The sequence below is a fragment of the Palaemon carinicauda genome, chromosome 4, assembly GCF_036898095.1.
Source record: "Palaemon carinicauda isolate YSFRI2023 chromosome 4, ASM3689809v2, whole genome shotgun sequence".
NCBI classification, from domain to species: Eukaryota; Metazoa; Arthropoda; class Malacostraca; order Decapoda; family Palaemonidae; genus Palaemon; species Palaemon carinicauda.
Window position 1 is genome coordinate 94,465,083 of NC_090728.1, and position 19,198 is coordinate 94,484,280.

Below are 19,198 nucleotides of genomic sequence, written 5' to 3' on the forward strand. Positions count from 1 at the left end.
GGAAGAACATTGTGATCGAAAGTTGCTGTCGCTGCTGCTTTTTTTGCTCGAAGAGCATCCTGTAGGGAGTCATGTCCTCATCGATTTTGTTGCATAATTGCATAGAACGAACCATATCCTCATCCCACTCTTGCGACAATTCTTTCAACTCCTTCGCAAGGTTGCAGAGCTTGGCAAGCCGTTCTAATGTTAAGCCTGTTTCTTCGACATTTTCTTGGGTCTCTTCCTGTGTTTCACTGTCTTCTTCACTGGCCGATTTCGTCAGGTCTTCGAGGTCTGTGTCAGTTAGCGGCTGGGAATGGCAGTCCAACAACTCGTCGACGTCTTCAGTCGTCATGTCGCCAAACCCGTCACCTCCAATTATCGCAGCCAACTGCACAGATTTCCGTAGTGCAGAGTGTTGAATCTCAGCAGGTGTAAATCCCTCGTCATCGTAAACAATCTGGGGCCACAACTTCTTCCAGCTCGCATTAACAGTAGCAGGTTTCATTTCTTTCAGTGCCTTCTGGATGTTCTGCAGGCACGTGGCTATTGTGTACTTCCATCAGTACGCCTTCAAATTGAATGTTTAATCCTCATCATCTTGGGCAGCATCCACACACGCAACGAGGTCCGCCAAGGTATTCTTCGTGTAGAGGGCCTTGAACGCCCTGATAACCACCTGGTCCATCGGTTGAATTAATGACGTTGTGTTGGGTGGCACGAACTCAACCTGAATGCCCTCATGCGACAGATCAGTTGCGTGTCCACCAGCGTTATCCATAAGGAGAAGGATCTTGAATGGCAAGCCCTTCTCTACGAGATATTTGCTGACTTGCGGGATAAAACACTGGTGGAACCAGTTGGAGGTCAGCATCTTCGTAACCCATGCTTTTGGATTATGCATCCAGTACACGGGAAGGAGATTCTTATTTTTATTTTTCAAAGCCCGAGGGTTTTTCGATTTGTAAATAAGCCCCGGCTTTAGCAAAAATCCAGCAGCATTGCCACATATCATGAGGGTAACACGATCTTTAAATGCTTTAAAGCCAGAGGCTTTGCCTTCTTCTTTGAACAGGAAAGTTCGCGACGGCATTCTCTTCCAAAACAGGCCGGTCTCATCCATATTAAACACTTGTTCGGGCTTGTATCCACCTTCAGTGATAATGTTCTTAAATGTCTCATTCGCGTAAGTTTCAGCAGCAGTAGTGTCAGCGGAAGCAGCCTCGCCATGCAGGGAAACGCTTTTCAGGCCGAAGCGTTTCTGAAACTTCGCGAACCATCCTTTGCTGGCGGAAAAACGTTTCTGAGGCTGGGAATCAGTGGATGTCCCTGCTCGAGGTTCATCTAGTACATCATCTTCGTCTTCTTCAGCATGGTCTCCATCGTCGTCTTGAGGTTCCTTTGCCGCAAAATTCTCATACAAACCCAAAGCCTTGGTTCGGATGGTGTTCGTATCCAAGGCTATATTCTTCTTCCGGCAGTTGGCAATCCAGATTGCTAAAGCACCTTCCATACGGACGATCGTTTTATTACGAGCGGTAACAACTCGCTTCGCTGACCTGCTAAAGGTGATGGCAGCCGTCTTTCTAATGTTTGCCTCGTCCTTCTTAATGTAGCGAATGGTGGATTAGTTCACTCCAAAATGGCGGGCTGCGGTCGCGTAACTTCTGCCTTCTTTCAACATATCGAGAAGTGTCACCTTCTCAGCAATCGTCATCATTTTTCAGTGGCGTTTAGGCTCACTACCAGCCTTAGTAGAAGCAGAACGCTTGGGAGCCATTGAACGCTTGGGAGCCATTGTAGGGGTTAAACAGAAAGTTCAACAAAAAGTTCAACTTCAAACAGTCACACCCAGCACAGATTAAAGTTACACAGTAACGTAGCAGCATCTACCCGGCGAGAGAGCGGCAAACAAAGTGGCCGCGAGAAGATGCTGCGGATCGGAGAAGCGGTCAAAACACCAATCACAGGCTAGATTACAAAACTTGGGAGCTGATTCGTCATCTATCAGCACTGGAACCAATCACAGTCCGTCTTACATGCTACGTACAGTAGTAGTTACAAATTCAAATACAAGGTACTATATACAGTATGCTTTACGTACGCTATTTTACGCTTGTTTTGTTGTAGGATATGTACGCTTATTCGAGATGTGATTTTTGCAACAAAGAATATTATTGGATGCAGTACTACGTACGTATACATACAAAAGATTCATGGAAAAGATGCACATCCATTACATTTGTAGAAGTAGCCATCAGCAGCCTTACACCATTCAAATATGACAAAGTCAGACTGCATCTGATTTGCGTTTCATGTTCGATTTAATTTTACTACATATACTGAATTATCGTATGATCACATTCTCTTTTCGTGTTTTATTTCTTTCTGTACTGAATTATATGTCATATGTAATGCAATGAACCATCAGTAAGAGCAGCTATTACTAATTATTAATGGAATTAATGAAATATTTGGGGTCTTCATATATCGCGGCTATTTTCGAAATTTCCGGAAAATCCGCGATATATGTATATACATGCGTTATGAAAAAAATCCGCGAAGTCGTGAATCCGCGATAATCGAACCGCGAAGTAGCAAGGGCTCACTGTAATTATAATTAATGGATTTATTACCAATAGCCTGCAAATATTTAAAAGATAACAACCCACCTAAAGTTATCGATGCTTACGGGTTACTTCTCTGAGAGAACTAATGACATATCATTCATGTCATTAGTTCTCTCAGAGTCAAATACGTATGGATACGATGGCATACCGCTACTTTTAAAAAAGATACCTTGCATAAAATTTTATTTAACATTACTATAATTATTAATACATCTATTGTAACTAATGTCTACCCAGAGACGTGGAAAAATTCCCATGTTCATTATTTTAAAATCAGAGATAGAGACAAAATTTCTAATTACAAGCCAATTTCTCAACTCCCAGTCTTATTAAAAAATATTAGAAAAAGCCGTAGCATATGAGTTAACTGAATACTTAGAAAGTAACCACCTTATTTCTAAGTCAACAAGCTTTTAACCAAAATCATCAACTCAGACAGCACTATTAAAGATATCAGATAAAATCTACGATAACATAGACAAGAAAAAAAATTTCCCTTTTACTACTTCTCCATCTGTTGAAAGCTTCTGATAGTGTGCACCATGAAATTTTGCTTGATAAATGACATACACTTTATATTGATCCATCCTGGTTCACAGGCTATTTACGGAATTGACTACAATCTGTCCGACTCAAAAATGTTGTCTCAATCCCCAAAACGTAGGATTTGGTGTACCTCAAGGTTCAATCCTAGGACCAATCTATTCAACGTCTATGTAAATGACCCGAGAGATTTTTTAAGTGACTGTTTCATCGTTCAATATGCTGATGACATGCAAATAATAATTGATGGGTATATCGATAACTTGGAAGATTTAATACGCAAAGCTGAGGAGATTTGATATAGAGTGAAGATGTAATTTCAAATAAATGGCTTACTGTTGAATGAAAGTAAAATGCAATGTAAATTCTTAGGCTCTAAGCAATATCTATCCAAAATCGGGGATAACATCCAACTCAATTTTAATGGGGCCATCATTGAACCTATGGAATCCGTAAAGAATCTTGGAGTGCAATTTGATGAACACATAACATTCGATAAACATATTGATGAACTGCACAGAAAAGTTATGGTGACACTTATTTATCTCAATAGGCTAAAAACTTTATTTGAATCCGAAACCCAGCTAATCGTAGTACAATCGTTAGTATCAAGTATAATCATTACAGCTAAATAATATGGGGTTCAACAAGCAACGTCCTTATGATACGAGTACAAAAACTTCAAAATTTTGCAGTTCAGGTAGCCATGGGTACAGTGAAAAAATATGATCATATATCTCCAATATTATTAGAACTGGGTCGGTTAAAAGTGAAAAACAAGTATACTTTTGATGTCTGTTTCGTTTTTAAAGTTTTGAAAAAATGTATTTCCAAACTGGCTTTATGACTTTAGTACAGTTGACTCAGTGACATTGATGACAATGAGACAAGCAAATAATCTAGTGTCCAGAAGAGCCAATACCGGTATATGATCAAGAGAAATAAATACTAGAGGTCCACAGTTATGGAATAGTTTACCTGGCTCATTGAAACACAAAAAATCCTTAAGTTCTTTTAAAACAAACCAAGAAAACATCTTTTAAATAATAATTAATTTTCGTAGTTAAGTTTTATAGGAAACAACCGTACCTGACATTAGCCACGTCTCACTTCATTAACAGCTTTTTAAAACATACCATAAATTTATGAAGAAAATTTCATGTTGGGGTAGTTTTACCAATTATTGTTCTAGGAACAATTTTTATAACCAAAATTAGAATTGTTCTAATTCAAGTTTTATGTAATATGTTATAGTATGCTATGATTTTATTGTTTTAACAACTTTAATGTACACTTTCTAACCTTAGTTGGTGACCTAATGTAAATAGAAAACCCAATTCATTACTGGAATAAAGGTTATTATTCTCTCTCTCTCTCTCTCTCTCTCTCTCTCTCTCTCTCTCTCTCTCTCTCTCTCTCTCTCTCTCTCTCTCTCTCTCTCTCTCTCTCTCTCTGTGTTACCTCATAGTGACATAAAACGACTATCAAACCTATCACCTTATTTCACTGTCCTTCCCAATAACATTGATGATGACATTATATTAAGATCTAGATCTTACTAAAATCTCTCCATATTAGCACGAAAAACTCGAGACTTACCCTCAACATTTCCATTTGGATTTAGCCCTGTTATCTTTGTGCAGTTCTTTAGTCTTTTGCACGCATATCTGTTGTGAAAATGTACAAAATATTTTTTCACTAAAATAGGTATTAAAAGTTTTATAGATATTTTTATATGTAATTTACTAAGATATGAATTTTTGCCGGATATGTAATTTACAAAAACATTGTTTGTGGGGACCTTGGATATATTATCGATAGATAATGTGTTAAAAACACATTTTATACACTAACTCCAAGGATTATTATAAAAAGTTAAAAAAACTGAATATAATTTCCTCTGGTTAGAATCCTCAGCTTTTATAATGATTATTTCAAATGAGGCCTTCACACGTGTTTTAAATAGAGAGCAGATGACACTCCAGAAGAGAAATGAAAGACATTCAAGAGAAAAAATAAGAAAAATGACTAAAACACAAATGCTCTGTGTGTGTGTTCTACTTAAATTAACACTATCTCTCGACATCAAATTTCAATATATTAACCCTTCAATTTATTTTCCTTTCATCTGTGGTGGATAACGGGGGAGGGTGGGCTGTGGCACCCCTAGCAGTACCAGCCAAACTCGGTTGAGTCCCTTGTCAGGCTGGGAGGAACGTAGAGAGGAGAGGTCCCCTTTTTTGTTTCATTTGTTTGATGTCGGCTACCCCGCAAAATTGGGGGAAATGCCTTGGTATATGTATGTATGTATTTTCAGCTTATTACAGTATTTCAATAATTGATTCCTTCCTGCTTAATAAATTACAAAATTTTTATTCTAAACACCAAGAATTAAACAATACTTTGGTGCCCACAATATCTAAGGTGCTTATATTATTTAAGCACATTACAATTGATCAATTTTTGTTATTCAATCATGAAAAGACAGGAAATTTTAAATTCTAAAATCTGTACATTCCTTCTTTGATAAAACAAAAATTTGTGTGTAGCAGGAAGTTTGTTGAAGGCAGCATGAGGAAGGGCAGTGAATGGTGGAATGAAGGAGTGAAGGTAAAAGTGGAAGAGAAAAAGAGGGCTTTTGAAGAATGGCTGCAAGGTAATAGTGTAGAGAAGTATGAAAGATATAGAGAGAAAAATGTGGAAGTAAAGCGCAAAGTAAGTGAGGCAAAGAGGGTAGCTGACCTGAGGTGGGGTCAGGGATTGGGTCATTCATATGAAGAGAATAAGAAGTTTTGGAAAGAAGTGAAGAGAGTAAGGAAGGCTGGTTCAAGAATTGAAGAGACAGTGAAAGATGGAAATGGAAGGTTGTTAAAAGGAGAGGAGGCAAGGAAAAGGTGGGCGGAATATTTTGAAAGTTTACTGAATGTTGAGGATAATACGGAGGCAGATATAATTGCTGTTGCAGGTGTTGAGGTGCTGGTGATGGGAGATGAGAATGAGAGAGATTACAAGAGAGGAAGTGAGGAGAGCACTAGATGAAACGAGAGTAGGAAAAGTATCTGGTATGGATTGTGTGAGAGCTGAGATGTTGAAGGAAGGGGGTGTGACTATACTTGAATGGTTGGTGAGATTGTTTAATGTGTGTTTTATGTTGTCAATGGTACCAGTAGATTGGGTTTGTGCGTGTATTGTACCACTATATAAGGGTAAGGGAGATGTGCATGAGTGTTGTAATTCAAGGGGTATTAGTTAGTTGAGTATGGTGGGAAAAGTGTATGGTAGAGTACTAATTAATAGGATTAAGGATAAAACAGAGAATGCAATCTTAGAAGTACAAGGTGGTTTTAGAAGAGTTAGGGGTTGTATGAATCAGATTTTTACAGTTAGGCAGATATGCGAGAAATATTTAGCAAAAGGTAAGGAGGTGTATGTTGCGTTTATGGATCTGGAGAAAGCGTATGATAGAGTTGATAGGGAAGCAATGTGGAATGTGATGAGGTTATATAGAGTTGGTGGAAGGTTGTTGCAAGCAGTGAAAAGTTTCTACAAAGGTAGTAAAGCATATGTTAGGATAGGAAATGAAGTGAGCGATTGATTTCCGGTGAGTGGGGCTGAGACAGGGATGTGTGATGTCACCGGGATTGTTTAACTTGTATGTTGATGGAGTGGTGACAGAGGTAAATGCTCGAGTGCTAGGACAGGGATTGAAACTGGTAGACGAGAATGACCATGAATGGGAGGTAAATCAGTTGTTGTTTGCGGATGATCAAGAGAAGCTTGGGCGATTAGTGACAAAATTTGGAAGGGCGTGTGAGAGAAGGAAGTTGAGAGTTAATGTGGGTAAGAGTAAGGTTATGAGATGTACGAGAAGGGAAGGTGGTGCGAGATTGAATGTCATGTTGAATGGAGAGTTACTTGAGGAGGTGGATCAGTTTAAATACTTGAGGTCCGTTGTTGCAGCAAATGGTGGAGTGGAATCAGATGTACGTCAGAGTGAATGAAGGATGCAAAGTGTTGGGGGCAGTTAAGGGAGTAGTAAAAAATAGAGGGTTGGGCATAAATGTAAAGAGATTTCTGTATGAGAAAGTGATTGTACAAACTGTGATGTATGGATCGGAGTTGTGGGGAATGAAAGTGACGGAGAGACAGAAATTGAATGTGTTTGAGATGAAATGTCTAAGGAGTATGGCAGGTGTATCTCGAGTAGATAGGGTTAGGAAAGAAGTAGTGAGGGTGAGAACGGGTGTAAGAAATAAGTTAGCAGCTAGAGTGGATATGAATGTGTTGAGGTGGTTTGGCCATGTTGAGAGAATGAAAAATGGCTGTCTGCTAAAGAAGGTGATGAATGCAAGAGTTGATGGGAGAAGTACAAGAGGAAGGCCAAGGTTTGGGTGGATGGATGGAGTAAAGGAAGCTCTAGGTGATAGGAGGATAGATGTGAGAGAGGCAAGAGAGCGTGCTAGAAATAGGAATGAATGGCAAGCAATTGTGATGCAGTTCCGGTAGGCCCTGCTGCTTCCTCCGATGCCTTGGATGACCGCGGAGGTAGCAGCAGTAGGGGATTCAGTGTTATGAAGCTTCATCTGTGGTGGATAACGGGGGAGGGTGGGCTGTGGCACCCCTAGCAGTACCAGCTGAACTCGGTTGAGTCCCTTGTCAGGCTGGGAGGAACGTAGAGAGGAGAGGTCCCCTTTTCTGTTTCATTTGTCTGATGTGGGCTGCCCCCCAAAATTGGGGGAAGTGCCTTGGTATATGTATGTATGTATATTATTTAATGCAGATTTTGTATTGATGAATTTACTGTGAATTATTCTTTCCCATATATGAGACTATTCAATGAATGTCTGAAGAGGAGCAAAACGCCAGAAGAGTGGAATAAAGCTATCCTCATTCTACTCTACAAAAAAGGCGACCCCAGGGATATGAACAACCAACGGCCAATCAGCCTCCTTAATGTTATTTATAAAATTTTCACCAAAGTTATCACCAACTGAATTGTAGGAAAGCTTGATGAAAATCAGCCCAGGGAACAAGCGGACTTCAGAAGAGGCTACTCCACAATTGACCATCTACAAACAGTAAACCAAATCATTGAGAAAACAAATGAATATAAGACACCACTAGTAGTAGCACTTTTAGATTACACCAAAGCATTTGACTCGGTTGAAACTGAGGTGGTCATGTCAGCGCTGGAAGAAGAGGGAGTTGACTCAGTTTACATTAATGTACTCTGTCACATCTATGACCATGCAACATCATTTATTCGCCTCCACAAGGACTCTGAACCATTCCAAGTCAAGAGAGGTGTCAGACAAGGTGACACTAGCTCACCCAAACTGTTTAATGCCTGCCTGGAGAGAGCTTTCCGACAACTCAACTGGCAAGAAAAAGGAATAAAAATAGATGGAGAATATCTAAGTCACCTAAGATTTCCTGATGACATCATTATCATTGCTCACACCAAAGAAGAGCTTCAACATATGCTTACCGAGCTAAATGAAGCAAGCAAATCAATTGGCCTCCACATGAACTTCCAAAAGACCAAAGTCATGAGCAATAAATATACTGAAAATGCAGATGACATACTTGAAATTGAAAACCAACAAATTGAGGAAGTGGACCACTACATCTACCTAAGACAACGAATCTCTCTACATGACGCCTGTAAAGAGAGCGAAATAAAAAGAAGAATAACCCTCGGTTGGCAAGCGTTTGGAAGAGCCAGTACAGTGTTAAAAAATAAGAAGATTCCTATCATCTTAAAACGGAAAGTCTATGATCAGTGTATCCTCCCCATTGTCACCTATGGGGCCGAAACTTGGAATCTAACAAAAAAGCTTTCCCTTAAATTACAAACAATGCAGAGGGCACATGAGAGAATTATGCTAAATCTAACATGGAAGGATAGAAAAACAGCTAAATGGATACGTCAAAAACTAAAGTAATGGATATCCTTGAAACCATTAGCAAGCTCAAATGGAACTGGGCAGGGCACATTGCCAGGATAACAGACAACTGATGGACATCACGAACAACCTTCTGGACACCCCGAGGATACACAAGAAACCGAGGAAGACAAAAATCCCGCTGGCGAGATGACTTAGACCAACATAAGCAACAGTGGCACAGAATAGCTTGCGACAGAAGTCTGTGGAGAAACCTGGGGAAGGCCTACATCCAACAAAGGACTTTTGAAGGCTGAAATGATGATGATGATATATGAGAGGTCTGTCCAGAAACACACAGTGTGTTCTACTTCTAGATACCTTCCCTCAAAGCTGACATTAATTTGTTTTTTTTTATGAAGAATATTTTTTTTCTCTATATCTCTTATTTCTTCATGGACAGATTTAAAGTTTGCTGTTGTTTTCCTGGGTACTTTCTTCATGTGGATCCATATGATATGGTTCAGAATAGCTGATGACTGATCCTCATTATCTGCTACATCTTTGCTTATATCATCCAAATCTATAAAAAAAATTGCTCATATCCATGTAGTGTTCGCTGTCTGAATCCATTTTCACATGGTTAGTGGACTACAAACAAACTGGGTGGCAGAGTCAAGTTATCTCTATGTGACATCACATAATGGCAGAGCAGCCTTTATCAAATCTAGCAAGTCTGATTGAAACCTGTGCTGGCTGGTGTGATTAATTTTATCAACAAACATAAATCTGTCCAAGTATTTATTAATTTATGGCTCAGAGTAAATCATAAATAAATAGAGTTTATTCTAAGTTATTTTGGTTTTGTCGTCAGTTGATTTCAAGGTGAAGACAGTATCAATAATATGCTCACATATGATTAACAGAATACAGCTGATATTATTTCCTAACTCATACAGTATTATTTCCCTATTTTCATGTTATGACTTGCATACTTTGGGGATTTTTAATACTGTACAGTGATGTACTGTATTATTGGTTAATTTCTATTCGATTTTTTCCATTTTGACTATCGTGTTCTTTGGTGAATTTAATCTTGTACAGTATTATAAGTCGATTTCTAATAAAAAATTTCTCGTTTTGACTCACGTTTGTTAGCAACGCACATAACTGTGTACTGTGATACTCACAACTCTGCCATTGCACTCAGACCATCATAACTTACCAGACCTATAAAAAAAAACGTAGCTTTGAATTGTCGTTAAATGATGCGTCGCTACACGAGTACTAATACGTTACGTTTTGATAAATTTTTGTTATTCAAACATGAAAAGACAGGAAATTTTAAATTCTAAAACCTGTACATTCCCTCTTTGATAAAACAAAAAACTCCCATAGGCAAAATAGTCACCTTTGAAAGTGACTTCTATAAATTGATAAAATAATAAATATAAAATTAAAATATGAAAATTTCTAATGTACAACTTTTAGAATATAAAATTATCTTTCAAATTTCTTAAGTGAAAAAATGACCAAAAACAAAAAGAAAAGTGGGAGTTTGAAGTACAGTAACTCCAAAATAACATTGTTTTAATGGAAATGAGTTGCTCGTCTTTAAAGAAGTTGACAGCAAGGCAGAACAAAGGAAGCAGGAACTGAGGTAAAGTAGAAAAGTAAAAGACTTCAGCTAGAGGTAAAAAGATTCTGCAAAGACCCTTGATTAATGGCTACAGTACACCATGTGAGGTGTACTGATGGCAGTAGCCCTCTTTCAGGATTTTTAATTATTGAATTAATTTCAAAATGTAATAAACATTCTAGGAGAACTATCAATTTAACCATATCGAATGGAAGAACCTTACAATAGAAAACCCAAAAAGTAAAATTATTTATGTAAAAACACTCATACTTGGATAAACTATTACGTTAGCATACTGCCTTATGCCACAGTAGATCACAAAAAAAAATTGAGCAGTGAGTAAGGCTTGAACTCTAAATCTTAGAGACATGAGTCAGAGATGTTTCCACTAACCTAATCTATCACTATAAAAAGTTACACTAGAGAAAGGTGTTATGCAAGAGCTGTTTTTGTGTAAAGTATCAAGCTACAACTCAGTACTACACTAACACATTGGTTCTTACTGTATTGGTCTTGACTACATTTTCCTGCTAGAATCTATTTATACTATAATATATGTTCTAGAGAAGCATAGACAATGCTATGCTATTGCAGGTTCTTTATAAAGCCTCACACTAGCATTACAATACTAGTAATCAAAGACGTCGAAATGACAATTGTTAGTCTTCTACCGAGAAAAATATCCACAGCCTCCTCCATAGAAGAACTGCAGACTCTGACACTTATTTTGAGCACAGAATGAGTGAGACTAATACTAGTTGCTGAAGCCATAATTGAGGGCCACCACCATATGTTACTGAGCACAAACTACATGGTATAAGAAAGTCAATTCTCTAAGAGAGAAGTGTGCCGTCCTCTACAGGTAAGAGCTGTAGATACTGCAATACTAAAGATGTAGCTGCAGTGAGCAGAGAGGATATTTCCCATATGACACTGGTAGAACCTGCAGTTGAAACTGTCGATATATCCCGGTTTAATACCACATAATAAATGCTGGGGCAGCTGGCAGCTACTGAGTCAGGTTAGGAGGATTTTTTTTCCTTTTTTGCTATGGTTGAATCTTTTGACCCTTATGAATGAATAGCACATAAATTTTGTTATGGCTGAGTCTTTTAACACCTTTGAATATACAGCACATAAATTTTCAGTAAGTCATTAAAATAATGACCAATTATTATGCACATACAAAAATTTCATAAAAATACCTGCATCAATTCAACAGTCCTTTGACGGCGTGATGTCATTTCTGAGCTAGATTTTTTGTAAAATAAAACATAAGCTTCACATTTAGCAACAGTTTCTGGTGATACTTCTGTCACGTACTGATCATCAAATTCATACCATCGACCATTACTCCAGTTTTGGCAGTATGCTGTGTAATGACCTCCTCCAGCAGTGCCATGATGGCATATTACAGCATACAAATCATAGATATTGACTTCAGATGAACAATCTGAAAAAGCGGCAAACTATAATCAACTTATACAAGGGAAAAGTTTATCTAAAATATTGTACAAATTTTAGCCCTAAGCTTAAAAATAAGAATACAGCAAAAACACAGAAATGCTACTTCAACTTCACAGAAATCATCTACAATACTTTGAAATAATAAAAAGTCATTAAAAATACTAAAGATAATTGAACAGTAAGTAAATACTGACTGGCAAAATAAATTGGATATATCACTGTAATCCATAAGAAACTTATAAGAGGCAAAATGTTAAGGAAACTCATCAATGCAATATTCAGGTTTATTGCTGCATATAAAAAAATATGCCAATAAAAATATCACATTCTAAAAGTAATTTGTACTTTTCCTAGCTGTGCAAGCTTAAGTTCTTTAGTAGGGTAAGATTCTAGTGAAAGCTGGAAACAGCCAATAAAGAATTATCAAGGTACTGGCAACTGCCACCCAGTATCCACTGGTGGTACATGTCTGACAGCACTCAGACCCTCAATCTGATTCTGTCTAAAACTTGCAGAGTGAATGCGGCAGGAAGTGAAAGATAAAGAACTTGCGTTTGTATAGCTAGGAAAAATATAAATCACTTTTAAAATTTGTAATTTGTTCCTACAAAAATAAAAGCCTTTGATCTTTAGGAGGGGAGTCATCCTTAGGAGGAAGTACTGTTCACCCAACTGGCTGGCTAGCAACCCATTACCTGTATTACAATTCTCAGTCTGGTTAGAAGACAGAGCAAAGGATACTTGCATCCTGTGATCCAGGATTGAATGACCTACTGTATCAATGCCCATGAGTTTTTTAAACCTGAACCTATCTCCAGTGGGAACAATGCTCTTGTTAAGGACTAAATTAAGTATTTGGTTTGGCCTATCACCCTCACAAGTTATGTGGGGATTATACGCTTACAATTTTAGCAAAATAATTACCTGTCACTAGTGTGCTCACCTGCATCGGTGTCTGTTCCAGCTGCACAACGTTTCACCAATTTAACAATAAACGACAATACGCGGTGTGAAATGTTGAATGCTTTCGAATGAGCATTACAAAATGACTGTGGAGATTCTGTAGAGAGTAGGGTTCCCCTACTGTATAGAACCTGAGAAACACCCCTTATAGTAAGTAAAGTAATCTCAAGAAAGGGAAGGAAAGAAGGCCAGACATTCTTACTCTTAAACCTTAGAATTATGATGTAAATGCTATCTTAGATGTGATGTTTCTGTGTCTAGAAAGAAGTGAGGCTTGCTACACCAATTGCTGGGCAGATACCATGGGCCCTATGGAGAATGTATCCAGGAACCTGTGGGGGCAATACCGTGTACGTGGTCTGTCTCTTCCATACACCCGCCTTCAACACTTGGGCAACTGAATCGTTATTTCTGAAGGATAAAGTGGTACCAACTCCCTTGACTTCATGGGCCTGAGGAGGAACTGAGGTCGATGGTTCGTTCCTTTTCTCCCTGTAGGCTCTACTGATGACATCATGAAGCCAGAAGATGGTATTTCTGGATATTTTCTTCTTTGTCCTCCCTGTGCTAACAAAGAGATTCTGTAAGTTTAGTCTATATGATCTAGTTTATTTCATGTAAAACCTCATTGCCTTTACAAGACACTGAAGCAAGTCGTCAGGATGTGATCTAAGGGCCCTCGTCACATCCCAGCCAGGACTTTTGATTTCCCGAGGGGAATAAGATTATTCAAAACTCCAAATCAAAGCTAATATTTCTCAAGAAAAAGGTCTACTCTTCTTAGTCTGAAAACTTGGCTCAAGGCTGAACAATAGTCTTTAACAGCCGAAACTGAGAGTTTCTCATCCAGTAGGTACATGAGATACTTAGCAACTAGTGCAACAGACTTCAAGTTGAGAAGTGTTCCTCCTACGGCACCAATCACAGAAGTGTTCACTGCTTGGTAGACTGCTGTTGAAGACTCAAAGATATTGATTGACTGAGTGATTTAAAATTTTCTGGCATTTCAAAAGTATCCAGCGAGTTGCTAAGCAGTTGGTTGTAAAAAGTCATTCTCTCTGAAGAGATGCAAGATAACCTCCAGCAGTGAAGGTACTGCAAGGGTACCTCTTCACGTGCATCTGACACAGGAGGTCATCACAGTTGGGAGCTCTCTTGGAACTTCTTGACTTAGAAGGTCTGGGTGCAATGCTGCGTGTGGTAATTTCAGTGCTACTAGATTCATTTGGAGATTGGGAGTGACCATGGCTCTGCTGATCACTTTCCTTATCAGACAAATTGATGGGAAGGCATAGATGTTAAGGCCTTCCCACATGTTGAAAAGCGTCCTCTACAGCTGTTGTTTAGTCTGGCACTCGTGAACAATAAACTATTAGTTTGTTGTTTAGGTTAGTGGAAAACACGACTATTATTGGGGAACCCCACAAAATCAGAAGTTACATTGCTACTAGAGGATTCAAAGACCACTCTGATTGTAACAACTCAGGACTGTTTGCGGTCACGTTTCATTTTCCTTGAATGAAATGTGTTGACAGGGTCACTGCGTTATCATTTGACCATGAGTGCATGCTCACCGCCAAGAAACTGACTTCTCCTACTTGCTGACCGCAGTCACTACTGCAGTGGTGTTGCTCATCAACACCACTGAGTGACTTTTTACTATGTCTGAAATGGATCAGAACTAAGTATGCCGCTTCCAGTTCCAAGATGTTTATATGAGACCTCTTTTCTACTTCCTCTGTCCATGCACCTGATGTGGAGTGAGCTAGAATGTGGGCTCTCCACGCTTCTCTAGAAACATCTGAGAAAAGGATAAGTTCTAGGGAAGAACCTGTAGGGGGTGAGAACTCCAACAAGTTCTCCTGCAGCCACCAGGATAGGTCCTCTAGGGCTTCCTGTGTCACCTTGACCAGTACATTCAAAGGTTAACAATGTCTGGTTTCAGTTTCATCAGAATAGATGCTCACCAGAATGTCAGCCAGGTAAGCCCAAACAACCACTGTGGTGCCCAACCACAGCAGTGGTCCCCCCAGTAAATGCAGGCAAGCCCAAACTCCCACTGTGGTGCCCAACCACAGGAGTGGTCCCCCAGTGAACATCTTAAATTCACGGTCCCGGACGGGGATTGATCTGTGGCCATATGAATGCTAGGCGAACATGTTACCACAGCACTAGCCAGGAGGCTGGAGGGTAGAACCTTTGTCTCCAACTAGACTTCAGAGTCTACTGCAAGAAATGAAGGTGTATCCTCCCGTGTGGAACCAAACGTTCTAGGGAAGACAAGATGCCTAAGCAGTCCCTGCCAGTTCTTTTCTTTGAGGGATTCCTGTGCAAAGAAGGGAGTTGCAACCGTCTTCAACCTTTGTGACCTGTCCTGTGATGGGAACACTTTTCCTTGGACCATGTCTATACACATCCCTAAGAAGAAAAATATCTGACATACGGTGAGATCAGACTTTGAAATTTCTTCGGATCCCCTGATCCTTACAACATAAAGAAAAAGTTCCCAGTGGAGTAGAACCTGGGACTCTGTCTCCACCAACAACAGCCAACCATCGAGGTATTGGAAAAGTCTTATTCCCATTACGTGAGCCAGGTTAAAACCCATTTGAACATTCGTGAACACTTGAGGTACTATGGAAAGGCGGAAACAGAGAACCCAAAACTGAAACTTACTTGTTCTCAGAACAATCCAAAGGTGCTTCATTGAGTTCTGGTGAACTGGAATTTGGAAGTATTCGTCATTTATGCCTAAGGACAGTAAAAAATTGTTCCATCTTATTGCATGGAGGACCGTGGTGGGGGTCTCCATCTTGAACTTTGTAGAACATCGTTCAGATGGGACAGGTTGTCGATTGATCTCCAACCTCATGACAGTTTCTGTCCCCAGAACAGATTGCTGTAGAATCCAGGAGACAAATCCTAGACCTCCACTACTACTTTCTTGTCTAATATCTGTTTGACTTTCCTCTGAAAGAGTAGGTCTTTGATGGATCCTCTCGAATATAATGAATGGCTCATGGGTACTGAAGTGAGAGGAGGGAGAGTCGGTGAACAAAACGCGAAGAACCTCCCCTGTCCAAGGTTCTGCCAAGTGGAATTTCCACCTCGTCTACCAACTTAACAGGCATCCCCCCACAGGTGTTGATATGAGTTGGAATACCACCCCTAACAAGATCCTCTCTTACCTCGAAAGGACTAGTTATGGTCAGCCAATCTCTTAAATGTTGTATTTACAGTATTGGTCTGCCTCTTTCTCTTAGGCAGCTGCCTTTGGGGAGAGTTCTTATGTTCAGCAGGCAGGTTATTTGAAAGTGGCGACTGTCTTAAAGAAGGAGGCTTGACTCATTTTTCCCCACTTTGCTACTAATGCATCAACTTTGTCCGGGGAAAAGAGAGAGGCACTCTGTGTCAGTGGGGCATTTCACAAAGACAGTGTATCTTTGAAGGTTATATGTCTGACAAACTTTGACCACTGTGTCATTCCAGTTTGGTACCCAATTGCTTCACTGGTATGCAGACTGGTGTCCCAAAAGCTCCACCGCCTTTACGCCTGGAAAGGTGAAGTCTTCATGTTGCTTATGTATCTTAGAATCCTCAAAATTCTGATATACTGCAAAATATGTGAGGTAGCCTATAAATCTAACATTGCCGCTGCCTCCAAGGCTGGGAAAACGGATGATTGTTGTGCTAGCTTTTTTAAGGTACACTTTAAAGGTCTCACCTTAGCAGGACCTGGTGAGTCAGCAACATGGAAAGTCTCGACAGGCTCTGTGGAGGCAAGTCTTGCCCTCTTCAGTGAAGATATCTGAATATGGGAGTTTACAATGTTTCTTGCAGATGACATTTGTTTATTTTTCTTCTTTGAAATGATGTCCTTCTTTTCCCCGATTTTCTTGACTTGGGAAAGGAGTGAAGTAAGGAAGGGGGAAACAATGTTCTGTGTAAGGGGGTTCAATCATCTGGAGACTCAGGGTCCGGACATGGTTGTGATGTCTCTTCTGTTGATTTTTACCACTTCGATAAACAATTACTATAGGATAGAGACTATATTCACCCCTAAACTTTGGAAACCCCAGTTTAGGGTCTATAAGGTGTTCATCTCCTTTCTTGGCATTCAGAGGAACAACACACAACTCTCCTGGGCACTCATGATCCTTAGGGCATGACACTCCTCTTTTATTGTTGATAGAAACAACAAGAAACTCTGATGAGCTAAGTTAGAGTGCTCTCTCTTATTATCAGTTAACCCTCCATATTTGTAGAGGTTAGGTAAGACAGACACGAGTGATGATTGAGAATCTGCAAATGATTGCCGCCCTATGGTGGGTCAACTAATGACCCACCAACTCCAAGACCATTATCTACTTGCAGTCGTCTAAGACACTAGGTAACCCATTGTAGTGCACTACATTGTTTTCACATGGTTTCTATCATGGTATTGTAGTTCATTCTACTTTTCGGAGGTAATTGTACATTATTAACACAGCTTCAGTACAAGTAAGACGAGTCATATAATGAAAGTCATCACCCCACCACGCTATGAATAAATAGCAACAAAACACTTTTTCTTACCTAATAACACAATCTGATACTGTAGAGTGAAAAGTCACTACTGTAATAGCTGTTAAATGTACCAAAAATTGAGAAGAATATACAAAAATGCTTTAAGGAAACAATTATCTCTTCAAAAAATCCTGATTTCTGAGAATGTAATAATGTTTTATACTATAATTGGTCAGCTGATTATCAAATGCCGTGTTTAGTTTCGTAAACAGTTACAATACTGTAAATACACTATTAAGGGATTTTGACAAAGGAAAAATCTATTTCTGGGTGAGGAACCTGTGTCACCCAGTGAAATGCTCCTTATAGCACCATTTCTAAGGCATAAATATTGCTAAATATACCAGAGAAAAAAGATGCATGGAATGCCAGGAATAAACCAGCTCGCTCACTCTAATGAGTGTCGGTATAGTAACTGGGGCGAGATAGAACCACGACCATAGGTCCCTCACCAGTTACACCTCTCCTTCTTCAACATACCCCGGAACTACGAGGTGCCGATCTACAGCCGACTGCTGCCTTCTACTACGACTATCCTCCCCTCACCCCTACCCCTCCCCACGCTCCCTCCCTCATTCCTCCTTAGCACCAGCGAATGTTCAGACGTGTTTTTCTTAGCTCTGTGTTGTTTTGTGTTTTTCGAGATGTCCAACGTTTTGGAGATCCCTGCTCTCAAATTGAGTATTATATTTGTCTGTTTGGGATTTTTAGGTAGCGACACTCGTTAATTTTTAACCTTGTTGGTTTTTATCCAGCCGCTCTATTAGTAATTTTTTTAATAAACATATAAATATTCATTCTACCAAAAGTGGAAAAATAAGGTGATATTCTCTCTCTCTCTCTCATACAGTAAAAATTCTTATACAGTATAAGTAGTCGTCGACATTCAACCAATATAGGGACTGAGAAACGGGTTGTTACTTGATCTGGACGTATGACTAACTCAAAATGTTAAGTTTCCGTGGATTTATTATGCTGTGTCAGGATGCTGTGATGATCTTGGTCATATTTTATCAATATTTTCTTGTTGCATACCATTATTTCATTTCCCTGGTTCAAAAGATATAATATGCAGTATTAAGGCGTCTTTGTATTCTATTTTTCAATTTGGGAAGCGTTTTAACAATCAACTATCACCGACTTTTTTGTTTTGTTTAGCTTTACTTGTGATAAGCTGATTTCAAGGTCCTGCTGCTGTATCAACAATATGTACACATACGAATAACAAGAAGTGTTGTTTATATAATTTCTTATCTTGTTCAAAAATCTTCATAATGAATATTACATCAGCACCAATATCTTATAAGTTATCATAGGTTTCATTGTGCAACCCCTAAATATTAGCCCATAAAATATAATTTTATATATCTCTGGTATCATGCAAGTTCCTTTTTTAAGAAATCAAATTACAATAAACTAACCTCCTTTACTCCATTTATGTATCCCATTTTCTTGTTCAATAGGTTAAAAAATAAAAGAGAATGATAAAAGTAACGTAATAATCATTGCATAAACCCATACAA

The 19,198-nt window shown here is 39.1% G+C and overlaps 1 protein-coding gene across 5 annotated transcripts in view; it reads right to left on the reverse strand.

The window, feature by feature from the left end:
* Positions 1-19,198, reverse strand: part of LOC137640067 (ubiquitin carboxyl-terminal hydrolase 20-like) — a 318,666-nt gene that overhangs the window by 49,941 nt on the left and 249,527 nt on the right. For all 5 annotated transcript variants that reach the window (XM_068372501.1, XM_068372497.1, XM_068372498.1 and 2 more), the window contains exon 11: positions 11,885-12,132. In XM_068372501.1, coding sequence (XP_068228602.1) covers positions 11,885-12,132 — 248 coding nt within the window. The remainder of the gene's footprint in view (positions 1-11,884; positions 12,133-19,198) is intronic.